At 41.6% G+C, this 13,006-nt stretch overlaps 1 protein-coding gene across 3 annotated transcripts in view; it reads right to left on the reverse strand.

Moving 5' to 3' along the window:
• Positions 1–13,006, reverse strand: part of Rassf6 (Ras association domain family member 6) — a 36,908-nt gene that overhangs the window by 10,060 nt on the left and 13,842 nt on the right. For all 3 annotated transcript variants that reach the window (XM_028752622.1, XM_028752624.1, XM_028752623.1), the window contains exons 3-4: positions 4,600–4,678; positions 2,602–2,744 (exon numbers count right to left, since the gene is read on the reverse strand). In XM_028752622.1, the coding sequence (XP_028608455.1) occupies positions 2,602–2,744; positions 4,600–4,678 (222 nt within the window). The remainder of the gene's footprint in view (positions 1–2,601; positions 2,745–4,599; positions 4,679–13,006) is intronic.

Genomic DNA, 13,006 nt, shown 5'->3' on the forward strand with positions numbered 1-13,006 from the left:
GAGAGAGAGAGAGAGAGAGAGAGAGAGAGAGAGAGAGAGAGAGAGAGGCATAAGGGGTGGGATCTAATTTATAATTCTTATAATGTTCTAGTTAGGTCTGGTTGCTGTGCTAAAGGACAAACTAATACCTCCAGTATTAGTATCTAGTATTCTATCTAGAATCCAGTATCTAGTATCCAGTATTCTAGTATCTGTATGGTTACTATGGTGAATCACAGGCTTATGAAGCTGTCTAGGTGTATTTTTTTCAACTGTAAATCATGAGGAATAACTTCTGCTTGCCTCCAAGCTGTTATAATTTGAACTTATAGTTTGTACTCCACGGGCTCATGGATTTGAGCACTTGGACCCCTAAATGGTAGTGTTGTGTTGGGAGGTTGTAGAGTCTTTGAGACCATGACCTAGCTTGAAGATAACTTGATTAGAGCTCCCTGCTTCCTGAGGTGCTGATATGAACTGCTATGGCTCAAGCTCCTACTGTTTGAATGCAGTCCCTGCAGCTACCATGCCTTCTCTACCACGGTGGTCTGCACATCAGAAAATGTGAGACAAAATCATCAGCTCCTCTTTACGCTGCTCTGTCATGCATGGCCATGCTGATGATAAGAGTTACTAGCATACCAGCAGTGTTCTCAGGGAAAATGGGTTCTGTAGAAGATGAGGAAAGGTGATAGATAGTCTATAATCTGCTGTGGCAAAGGAAGGAACATCATCCTTATCACCTGTCCCCACCCCCTGGCTCCCAAGACTCATCTACAATCTCCATATCTTTCATTCAAAGCTAGTATGTTGAATTGGTGAGATTAAAACATATCTTTAAATAGCTATTAAAATAATAATGGCTTAGCACAACTGTAGAAGTGCCTACCTCCTTGATGTATCGCTTTAATGCCTCAGACTTATGACGTTTTAATGAACCAAAAGGAATCAGAATACAGCAAAAGGGGCCTGCTCCTCAAAGACATTTGCCATGAATTCTTAGGCAGATGTGAAATATGATCACTAATTTTTTGTTCATATATTGTATAGTTTCTTTTTTTTTTTTTTTAAGCAAGGCTCAATCACTTTTATATGCTGCTTCTACTGATTTGAGTGACCGGTCTTGTCAATCAATTTGTACCTGTGGGGTGCCAGGCTTCACAGGCTACCCGAGGTTGTGATTCTCATCAGATGAAGCCCCCCAGAAACCTGTAAAGAAATGTCACCTGCTTTGTGTGACAAACTTCTCACCCTCTTCTCACCAGTCTCCCTTCCAAGCTAAGGGCGGCTAGTGAGCACAGGACACGTGCTTGTGAGCACAAATAGAATCACACCGATCCCCGTCACTCATACTTTCTCGGTCTATCATATTTATAGATCCTCTTTGTCCCTTTACCCCCTGTCTCTCCCGCCTCTCTCTTTCCTTCCCTTTCTTCTTCTTTGTGATTGGCACTGGGATGCAAAGACAATGAAAGATGTGTTCCCTGCTACACAGAGACTCCTGCTGTAGATGGGGACAGGATGTGTAAAAGCTCAATAAACTGTATGCCCTAGAAATGAAAGAGAGAAGCTGTCAGTGTGCTCACTGAGGGATCATGGAGGGCTTTCAGGAAGTCACGTTGAGTTTGTTGGAGGAGAGTTGGACAACTGACTGCTGATAAGCAGGCTGACTGTCAGGCAGGCAGATGGAGAAAAATAAGAAACTGCACAGAGTGTTTACGGTATTGCAAAATGCTCAGCCCTGTTCAAGGATGATATTTGAGACATGTTAACTAGGTAAACATCATGGTGGGACATTCTCCAAGGTAGTATCTAACTTTCCTTAATTGTGGGCAAAGATCAGACTAAACAAATGTATCTTTCTGGCAGCTGTCTCCCCATTTTCTCCTCTTGGAGAACCCCAAGTCTTCCAGTAATGTATGGGAACGTGGGAGTTGTGAAGGGTATTGTGGTGGTAGAACATAAGACCAGAGTGAAAGATGGAGAAGAGAGGAAGCAAGCTCTTTTAAGAGTATAATTTTGAATAATTATGATTTTTAAATAAATTATAAATTGTAATAACAAAACCCCGCCCAAGCCGAACATTCAAGTTATAGTTGCATCTACCCATGCAAGGAGGGAGCTGTTCTGTTCAAGGAACTTCAGATGCCCTTGGCTATGCTTTGCTAAATAGCTCTGCTTGTCCTAAACACAAGCATAATTTAGTCTCCCGTCTTGAAAGCAAGAAGAGTTGTTCTTTGTTCCAAGGACTGGACAAATTGAAGTTTTCTTCTCTGTTTTTTGGAGGTCAGGTCGGGACTATCCAAATCTTGCCATTCTATCTAGTCTCTTCCAGTGAGCAGTCTCCTGGGGAATGCAAAGGGTCAAAAGGGTCCCCAGTAGGGGACTCTGGAGCCTGTGGAACAAAGATGCCTTTGGTCCTGCCGGGTGGTAACTAGGGACCCTACACAAAGTCATCTAACCTCAGAGATATGGTTTCCAAACAACTAATCGATGGAGATGTTGGCGTTGGTGTGAGATTGTCTATAAGCATCCAAGCACAGGTGTGTGAAACACGTGCTAAAAGCACAACGAAAGCAGAGAACAAGACCGTTTAAGGAAGTACAAAGGAGGACAGCTTACCCTTTGCTGGAAAAGGTCTCTGGTGGCTTCAACAGATCAAAGGAAGAGATTTGCTTTTCATCTTGTATCTTCAGCTGTATGGGTCGTTTGACTCCCCAGAAAATGTCCAGCATCCCCTCAACAATCAGCTGTCCATCTTCAGTCTAAGGAAGAAGCCATTACCCAGAGTAACTGTTTTTGCAAAGTTAAACACTTTAATTGAAGGTGTAGAAAGTCAGTCTGTAGGAGCCTTTACTAGGTTTAAACATCTCTCAGGACGGTTTATTTGGCTCTCAGCCTATCTGCAAAACAATTCTAATTTTGAAATATTCTTTTATTTTTAAAACAGTGTACCTGATTAAAAAAAAAAAAGCCACAGTGTGTTTTGCATGTTCACCAATACTGCATTAAAACATCTTCTCAGTTCTGGTTCTTGGATTAGATGGAGCTATATTGCTTTAGTTCCATTTAATTTAAAGGTGTGACCGCTTTAAAAACTATACTGAATTAGAGATTAGAATAAATATTTGCTGAGAGACTTAACAGTTATTTGAATAAACAGGAATAATTTAACTCATAATATTATATAGTTAAAAAGAAAGAATGTTCATGAAAGGGTGGTGGTGGCACATGCCTTTAATATCAGCACTCAAAGAGGCAGGCGGGTCTCTGTGAATTCCAGGCCAGCCCAGGCTATATACTGAGATTCCATCTCAATAAAAGAAAGAGGATGTGTATGAAAACATACTATATAATACAAAATAGAGCAGGGGAACCTGAGTTCTGAGCCCCAACACCTGTGTAAAAAGCCAGGCATGACTGTGTGTATCTATAACCCTAGCACTGGGGGCTGGAGACAGTCTGAGTGCACGAGCTTTCTGAACAGCCAGCTTAGCCCAAAGCTGCAAGCTTCCAGTTCATCGAGAGACCTTGGTTCAAAGCAAGAAAGGAGAGAGAACTGAGACATCCTGCTCACATGTGACCGTGGCATGAATGCTTGCATATTCACATACATGAAACATACACACATGCACACACACATGTACACACACACACACACACAAACACACACAAAACACTGAGATGCATCTGTAAAAAAAATAATAGTTTTTGAAGTACTCATTCAAAATAAAAATAGCATAACAAAGGGAGTAAATGTGTAAGTGAAGAAAAATTAAAACATAGGTATGTGTGTGAATATATATATATATATTACAAATATATATATATATATTACAAATACATGAAATATTCAAAACAAAGCAATTCTCATATAATTTTTCAAACTTATGTTTTATAGCATCTATGTAACCTCTTTTATATTAACTATTTTTTTATTAAGGAAATACATTATTGTTTTAGAAACTTTGAGAATATAGAAACTTGAAAGTTATATTAAAAATCACTGACTACAGCTACTATGAGAAGCCAATTGATAGGCAATATAAACGACTATGGTATTTCTCTAAACTTTCTAAACTGTTGTCATTGTACGGTGGCACACAGCCACTGGAACTCAACACACTCATTTTACAAACATCTCAAACTTGGCTTTACATATACAGCATGACTTGTAATAATCCCTCCCTGCTGGACGAAGGCACCATCACATGTCTTTCTGCAAACAGGGTCACAGTGCACACCTCTCCACACATGTTGCTGTGAATGCAAGAAAGCAGTGGATTTACTGTTCGTAGCATTATCCATATTTGAGAAATACTCCATTTTTAAAACAGAAAGCAAATGTGTCTTTAAAATTACTTGTATGTTTTTCTACGTCATAAATACTTAGAAACTTGCAGACATCCAAGCCTACTATTTTGTGACATAGCCTATGAAAATGAATAAATTTTCATTATTAAAGATTATAAGTTAAAGATTTATCTGCTTCTTTGGACCACATCTGAAACTAGGTTCTAGACTTGAGCCTGCCCTGACACACCATCTACATGGTTACAGAACATAAATACTAATCTGTTTTCTGTGACTCAAGCTATTGCATTCCTTTAATGGGCTTACCTGTCCATACAATATATGCAGATTTTTCTGGTTTTCATAGAAAACATTATAAGCCTCCAGTAAAGAATTGAGTTGTTCCCTAAAATGAAAAAAAAAAAAAACATTAACAAGTTACAATCAATCTTAAGCCTCAGAACAGCTAATATTGTACTTTTTATTTCATTAAAGTATGAGACTAAAAAAGAAATGTTTCTGTGGAATCGGTATTATCCTGCCATTTTAAGTTAAGGTACACCATGGAAATCAGAAGTATTCTTAGAACATTAACACATTTCAAATATGCTAATTAGTAATTAAAATCCATGGGGGGTGACTGGAGACAGTACTGGTGGAAGAGCTTGGTCAAAGGAGGCAGCTATGAAGCAAATATGGTTTACATTTTGCTTTGTTTTGTTTCACAACAGTTAACTATCTGTTTCTCAACAGTTAACCACCCAGACACTAAACACCTGCCACCCGCATGACATCACGGTTCTCTTTGATGTTAAAACAATAGTCAGCTTAACTAATGTCTGCTGCTCCAGAGGAATCTCAGTCAAGTGACAGGTGGACCCTGTGGGAGGCACAGGTGACAGGTGGACCCTGTGGGAGGCACAGGTGACAGGTAGACCCTGTGGGAGGCACAGGTGACAGGTGAACCCTGTGAGGGTACAGGTGACAGGTGAACCCTGTGGGAGCACAGGTGACAGGTAGACCCTGTGGGAGTCACAGGTGATAGGTGGGCCCTGTAGGGACACAGGTGACAGGTGGATCCTGTGGAGGCTCTGGTACCTGCTATGTGTCTGCCCTTCCCTCTGAATCATCATGTCTGGAGAAGCTTACCGTCTCACCTAGATTACAGAAATGGACTCCTACAAGGCTTCCTGTATCTATTGTGAATTCTTGATCATAGAAATTATTTTATTGTGAACTCAGCCATCTTTCTCCTTTGCTCAAAACTCCTCAATGTCTTCTCAGAACAGAATCCAATGTCCTTTTGCTACGGTGACTTGAGAGACGGGGTTTGATCTACTTCTCTGTCACTTCATCGACCTTGCTCCGTATTACTCTTTCCGTCACTCACCACGCTCAGCTTTCCCCATGTCTCTCGGACACACCAGGGCCTTGGGCCTTTAGATTTGCTGATTGTTCCTCTCGAATGACCTCCTCCTTCACCATCACATTGGTATATCATTCATTCATTTCCTTTAATTACTTAATCAAAAACCAGCTATGGGGCTGAAGAGATGGCTCAGTGTTGAGAGCACTGGCTAATCTTCCAGAGGACCTGTGTTCTAGTCTCAATATCCACTTGTTTCACAACTGTTCATAACACCAGACCCAGAGGACACAATAGTTTCTTCTGGAGCCTTCATGTACATGGTACACAAACATACATGTAAGCGAAACACTACACCCATACACATAAACTATAACTACCCCTCCATTAATAAAACAGTCATCTATGTACAGTGTCTTTCTTCACCATCTATTCTAAATCTTTGCCTCTTCCAATATTTCATTTCTTGCTTTCTTCCTTCACCTCTGCCTCTAGGTATCCTCTAATGATCCACAAATGTGACTTCCTTCCCCCAAGCCCCTTTCTCTCTCTGTCTTTTTTTTTTTTTTAGACAAGTCTCACTATGTAACCTTGGATGACCTGTAATTCACTGTATAGACTACGCTGGCCTCAGATTTATATCAATCCATCTGCTTCTGCCTCCAGATTGTCAGGATTAGAGGCATAAACCACCATGTCTGGCTGAAACTTGACTTTTTAGTTGTGTGTTCTGTCTTACCCACAAGAATGAAACTCCTTGAAGGTGGCATGTTTGGAAGTTTTATTCAGATTTTCTGTCTCTGGTAGTAGAGTATTTGGTACATGGTAGACAATCAGTCAATTCTAGTTAAGTAAATTTATCAGAACACCCTCTTCCAAAAAAACAACCAAACAAAAAACAATAGTAATAAGATAAAGAAGAAAAAGCTTGTTTTGTGGAAACTTATTTATTGAAAACTATTCTATAACATTTTAAACCTAGGTATGTCATTGTTCACATCTTCTTGGTCTTTGAATACCTTTGCTATTCTCATACAGGCCATGAGAGCTGTTGAGTTGGTTTCATTTGCTGACTTTTCCTGTTGATTAGAGTGGATTCTTGCTCATCAGAAGCTGTTATTCAACAAACACAGGCTGGATGCTGAACAGCAGGCTTTATGCATGCTGCTTGTACATGTTGGAATCCTAACAGCATGCTTTTCGTACTTACTTTTTCTCACTTGCAATTTCCAGTGTGCACATTTCCAGGGGCCCATACATTCCAGGCAATGGCCACAGAAAGAATCCCAATGAAGGTCTTCAGGCTACTGTTCCCTTTCCCAAATGGCTTATTTCAATTTTTTATGTTAATGAATATTTCTGTTCCAAATTTCACCAGTTACACTGATTTTGTTCCTTTGGAGTCGTTACTGGGAGATACTTCCTTTGAAATTGTACTACCACTAAAATGCACGCTTGCCCTTTATAAGCTTTAATGCCAGAGCAGCACAAAGAAGTTCAGGTTCACTAGGGATTCAAGTCCAGATATGCTGAGCTCAGAGCATCGTTATGAAAGCATACAGAGCTTTACGTAATCTCACTTCTCAGCTTCTGGCAAAACCCCATATGTGGTGGAGCACAAATCTTTGAAGCATCACTCAGGAGCATGCAATGGAAATGTTCGGTCCCTGAGCAGAGGTGACTACATTCTACAAAGGCCTTTTAACTCTGTGCATCTCATCAGAAAGACAATTTTAGTTTACCGACCCAATGAAAGATGGGTGTACCTACCATTGGAAGAAATGTTAGCTTGTGATCACACTAATATACCAGGTTGATTAGTTGAAACTAGGGGCATAAGGGAATAAGGAGTTACTCCTCTGTGTCTGGTAATTCAAATGAAACATGGTAACAGAAAGCCTGACCTAATGCTATTTAATCATACATGGCAGAATCACTATGTGGGCACAGGCAAAAAACCCAAGTCACGTGTCAAAGGTGAGCACAACATGGTCCCTGTGGTGAACCTGGATAGGCAATAACTGAACCAGAAGAACTAACTAGGTCAGGGGGACAAATTCATATCATCATTTCTTCAGTCTGTATGAGAAATTCAGAGTTGAGGGTCTAAGCATGTCCTGGGGACTTGTAAGAATGAGCATTTTAAGAACCTTAAATTCATTCTCTGGGCAATGGGAAGCTGGTGAAGTTCTAGGTGAGAGGAAGACAGGCCAACACTAAAGACAGTAGGTAGAGAGGTGCAAGTGGATTTTGGCACAAGATAACGTGAAGGCAGTAAGGGAGACTGAGACCGTCATAACACCGAGGCCCAGGAACATGGCTGGGAAGACAATTGAATGCCCCATATATATGGAATGATCTAGAGTCTATAAGGAGTCTAAAATAACTGCAGTATAGGCACTTATGGCTAGGGTATAAAAACTGCTATGAAGGTTTGTTTTATTTAATTTTATTATTAATTTATTTAAGCAGAATTTTAAGAGCCCAGTTAGGTAGAACCATTTTTAATGAATAAAAAAAAAGTTGTACATTTTCCTGCCTCGACTTCTAAATAAGTCCTTACCTAACACAGACCAAAGCCATTCAAACACTCTGATAAAGCTCTAAAATGGTTGCTTAGAGAAAAGTTACATATCTGGTCTTTTTACAGTTTATTTTTATTTTTTAATGAACCTAGGATGTCTAGAAGCCCACAGAGACAGCAAAGGGAAAACTTGAGATTTCTTTTGGAACATAAAATATCACCTCACAGTACATACCATGTGTTTTTAAGGACATCTTCACACACTGCATTAAGAGGAAGGTCTTTTTACTGAATTGAGAAATGTCAAATTCTATACAAACTAAATTTCTATCTGAAGGAATTCATGGACCCAGCAGTTTTCACCACAGAAATTGGCATCCTAACACTGGCACTTCAGGGATATGCCTAGAATTCTCTAGCATGGGTTCTGGAGGAAAGCAAGCCAGATATCTAGCAAGCTGTGGAGGAACTAGCATGGGAAGGAGAGGAGCCAAGGGTGAGTCCTGCTTGGCTTCCGTGAGTTAATAGCGTATGGGACTGAACTGTAAATGCTAATGTGCACTTTGTACCTTGTGGCTGGGACTGCAGCTGCTCAGCAGATGGGTACTACCACCTCATGACAAGTGTCACTGACAAGTGTCACTGACCGTGAACTTAGCGAGAAAGGAGTTCCTTTTCCTACCGTGTGATTCAGCTGTCTAGAGGAAGCATTCGGTTTTGTCAACTGCAACAAACATGGACATGAGACAGGACCCTGGGTAGAAGGTCATGATGTTTCATATCCAGAGACACATGGATGTCAAATCTGAGTTGTAACATAACAACCTCCTCATTTTTCCCGTTGTTCAGAGCATCTGTAACATGGTTCCTCTATGCTTTCCCTGGAAACCAGGGAGCCCTCTTCCATTCTTGATCTTTATAAATTGGACTCAGTATGAACAAGATACAGATATTGTCACAGGCTATAACCCAACACGAGCTTCTGAGACTACCTTGTACCAAGTAACACCCATGGCTATGATTGGCTGTGTCTCCTATACCTGTATCACTCTCTGGGGGACTTGTTGGAAAATGTTGGTGGTTCAAGTCAGTCATTGAAGTGTAGCCTGATGTTGAAATTAGGTGACATTCCCTGTGGATCCTCCCATGTTTTAGAGCAGGACTGTTTTACTTGAGTCCCTTCAACACCCAGGGTAGAATATGAACACCCACACCTTTTTGTTTCGCACATTTAGTTTTTTTTTACTTCATGGACTGTTTTTTTCATAATATCACATTTTAGCAATGAGATAATTTAACAATTTCATATGGTCTGCTCAAAATGTTTAATTTAAAACATTTTGGGGGCTAGAGAGATGGCTCAGCGGTTAAGAGCACTGGCTGAGTTCAATCCCTAGCAACCACATGGTGGCTCACAATCATCTGTAATGGGATTTGATACTCTCTTTTGGTGTGTAGGCATACATTTAAGCAGAACACTGTATACATAGTAAATAAATAAATATTAAAAAACATTTTGTATGCTTTTATAAAACAACTATACATTGGAGAGATGGCTCAGAGGTTCAGGGCTCTACCAGAGGCCCGAGTTCAGTTCCCAGCATCTATATCAGGTGGACTCACAGCTGCCTATAACTGAAGTTTCAGGGGCTCTGGAGCCTCTGGTCCTCATGCACCCCCCCCCCACACACACACAAAATAAATCTAAAAAATCCTAGGAGTTAAACAGAAGTCTAATGAATCGACTATTGCTGGTAATAAGCTTGTGCTATTTTGTGGGGTTATAAAGCTTCACACTTTCCAAACTGAGCATTAAGTGTATAATGTATTCATGATTTTTCAAAATTGACATCCGTAGTTCATAGTATAAATGGTTGCTTGCCTCTGAAAAGGTAGAATCAGGAAATATGATTTATTCGAGAAAATAGGTCCTTATCAGTAAGCAGGCTAACACTGTCATTCTAAAGTACTGATGTCTGTTAGCATTGGCAAAATGCTCAGAACCCACTTTATCCTCACTGTCTCCTTGAATCCTGGAATTGAAATCATACACTTCAGCAGGGCCTCTCCCAGAAGGGACTTTGGGTGCCAGGTCTCTTTGCCCATGGGCCTCTTTTTTCTGGCTGGGCTGTTGAAAAAAGACTGCCCTGCCACCTGGCACACAGACCTTCCTCTGCTAGCAAAGTAGGTTAGCCCATTTCCATTGCAAATGAAAGGATTGGGTTCCAAAGTCGGAAAGCTGGGAGGCTGGGGAGCAGAGGGCCATCTTAACTGAAGTAAATGTTGCCTCCCTTGACATCAGAGTCCTGTACATGCCCAGAAGTTTCTGTCCTTTTCAAAGAGGTGGAGTTCCTGGCTTCTCTAGAAACTCTATGCTAGGGTATGAAGAGCTGCTCAGGGACAGGGAGGTGGAGAACTAGGTGGTAAATACAAGAAAGGCTCCAAATGTTTTGGCTGTACAAACTCCACTGGATGAGAGAGCTCTTGCTACTTGGAGCAATGCTACCAAAACCATACAAGGTGTGGTTAGAACGATGGAGCATTTCCTCTTCTAGTGCTTCGAATGCTAATTCTTTTGGCTTCCTTTTTTGACTAGGGTCTTACTATATACCCAGGTTGGCCCAGAACTAAGGAACCTCTTTTGTTGCCTCCTCATCTGGTTTATAGGTAAGAATCTGTATGCCTAACAGGTCCACAGTGAACCCAGTGCAGCTGAGGGATTCCCAGTTTGGGGTTCACGTTTTTTACATCTACAGCACTGAGGACCCAGGTGGTATTATCCTTTTAAAACAGAGGGAGACTTTCCATGGGGAGAGTGACAGTTCAGATATGTAGTCATTCTCACTAGGACTACACTGATTGCCTCTGGTGACTTTAAATTCGTACGTCAAACTAGATGTACCAAGTGGATCACCATTTCACCCCTTGATGTGAAAGCAGCACCTGGGGACCACACATTTGAAGTCATAATACTGCTCAGATAAGGTATCTGAGGCTGGTTACATTCTCATTTCTATTCAGTGGGACTCTGGTGAGAGACTGAAGTGTGTCAGGTGAGGTAGAGGCAGGGGGCAGCCTTGAACAAATCACAGAGGCTTCTGCAGATGAGAATAACTTTCTAGCAGGGAGCAAGAAAAGAAAAAAAGAACAAAGGAACACCATTATTGGATAGAGGGTAAGATCTCTGAGAAGAAAACACGATTCTAAGGTGCTTAGGAAGAAGACATGGGAGAGACGGGGCTCAGGAGGTCTGAGACAAAAAATTGAGACCTCAGTAATGGGACCCTCCAGCTAGAGGAAGAGCGAGGGAGAGATTCCAGGCAGACACAAAGGTGTCATGATTCGAGTGTAGGACTGCTCGGGCACTTCTGAAGGAAAGGTCATGATTCAAAATGAGGTTATAGGGGTCCTGTCAGCCTCTGAAACTATACTGAGGGATGTGCATCTCGCTCTGAGCACAGCAAGAAACCTTTGGAAGATTTAGCCAAGATAATGGGGAACACACATAAGAGGAACATCTGATAGCTCAAAGAGCATGGGCCTCAGAAGGGGAGCCCCAGGAGGAGGCTGTTGTCATTGTTCAGGCAGAGATCTAACAAAGGCTGATGGTGCATCAGAAGTGGAGGGATTGGCTGAGCCGTGTAGCGGGCGGGGCGAATGGTTCCAAATGCCTGCTTCTCATTCAGCCCTGCTCTATGCTCGCTCTCCTTTCAAGTTTTCCACTTCTTCTGAAACAAAGCTTAATGGAAATTTTTGAAAAAAAAAAGTCACTTGGAAAGTAAACACGGCTGTGCCACACATCACTGGTCGTTGTTTGGACAGGCGCAGGTGTTGCTGCGAAACTTTGTGGTTTGTGTGTGAAAGTCGAGAGGCTGTGCGCCTGCTAAGAATGAAGAGCAAGAGAACCTCACTGAAGGCCCTCCCAGCTCCTTCTGGAGAGGGAATTGATCTGGCTATTCTACTTAAAGAAGTCATCCATTAGTTTCCTGTAAGCCATCCAGCCTCACCAGGCCTGTGAGATTGTTGCTAGAAGTTGAGCCGTAATTCTCAGAGCGACTGATGTGAGCAAGCAGAGGAGCTCCAGGCAGGAACTTTCCAGCTACACAGCCTCACAAACACCCCGTAACCCGCAATGCCCTCATGACTCTGACCACTGATTCTTCTTTTTTTGAGATAAATACAGGATCCAACTGAGTAACACTTGTCTATCGCTCACAGGATCTCCTTGGAGCATAGAACATGTCTAACGGTATCATCTGCTTTGTTGAACATCCTTAAATGTCTTTCTCTTGCTCTTTGAGCAAAATCCTCCGATCCTTATCATGGCACGGGATGATCTTGCATGGTCCCTCTTCCTGCTTTCTTTTTTTAGTGATTCCTTTGAAGATGTTTTTGGATCTAAAGAGATGGCTTAGAGGTTAAGAGCGCCATCTGCTCTTCAGAGGACCCATGATTCCCAGCATCCACAGGGCAGCTCACAACTCCAGTCCCAGAGAATCTAATGCCTTCTCCTGGCCTCTGCAGGCATCAGGATTGCACACTGTGCACAGACATACATGTAGATAGGACATCCATTTAAATAAAAATAAATATTTTAAACGTAAAATAATATATACTTTTATGTGTTCTGTACCTCAACTAGTTTGGAACATTTTGCTTGCTGTAACTCACTGGCCACAGGATTTGGAGACTTCCTGTATCAGATACCTCTTGATCCTGTGGTTAACTCTCTCCCTGAACTCAGTAAGGTGAGGTCCTGTCCCTCCAGAGTGTTTAGCTCACTTTGCTTTGCCACCTTAGACCTGTACTTCCCAAAGAGTACAGCAGCCGAACTACCTGGGAAT

Source organism: Grammomys surdaster, unplaced genomic scaffold (assembly GCF_004785775.1).
Source record: "Grammomys surdaster isolate TR1022 unplaced genomic scaffold, NIH_TR_1.0 125928, whole genome shotgun sequence".
Taxonomy (NCBI): domain Eukaryota; kingdom Metazoa; phylum Chordata; class Mammalia; order Rodentia; family Muridae; genus Grammomys; species Grammomys surdaster.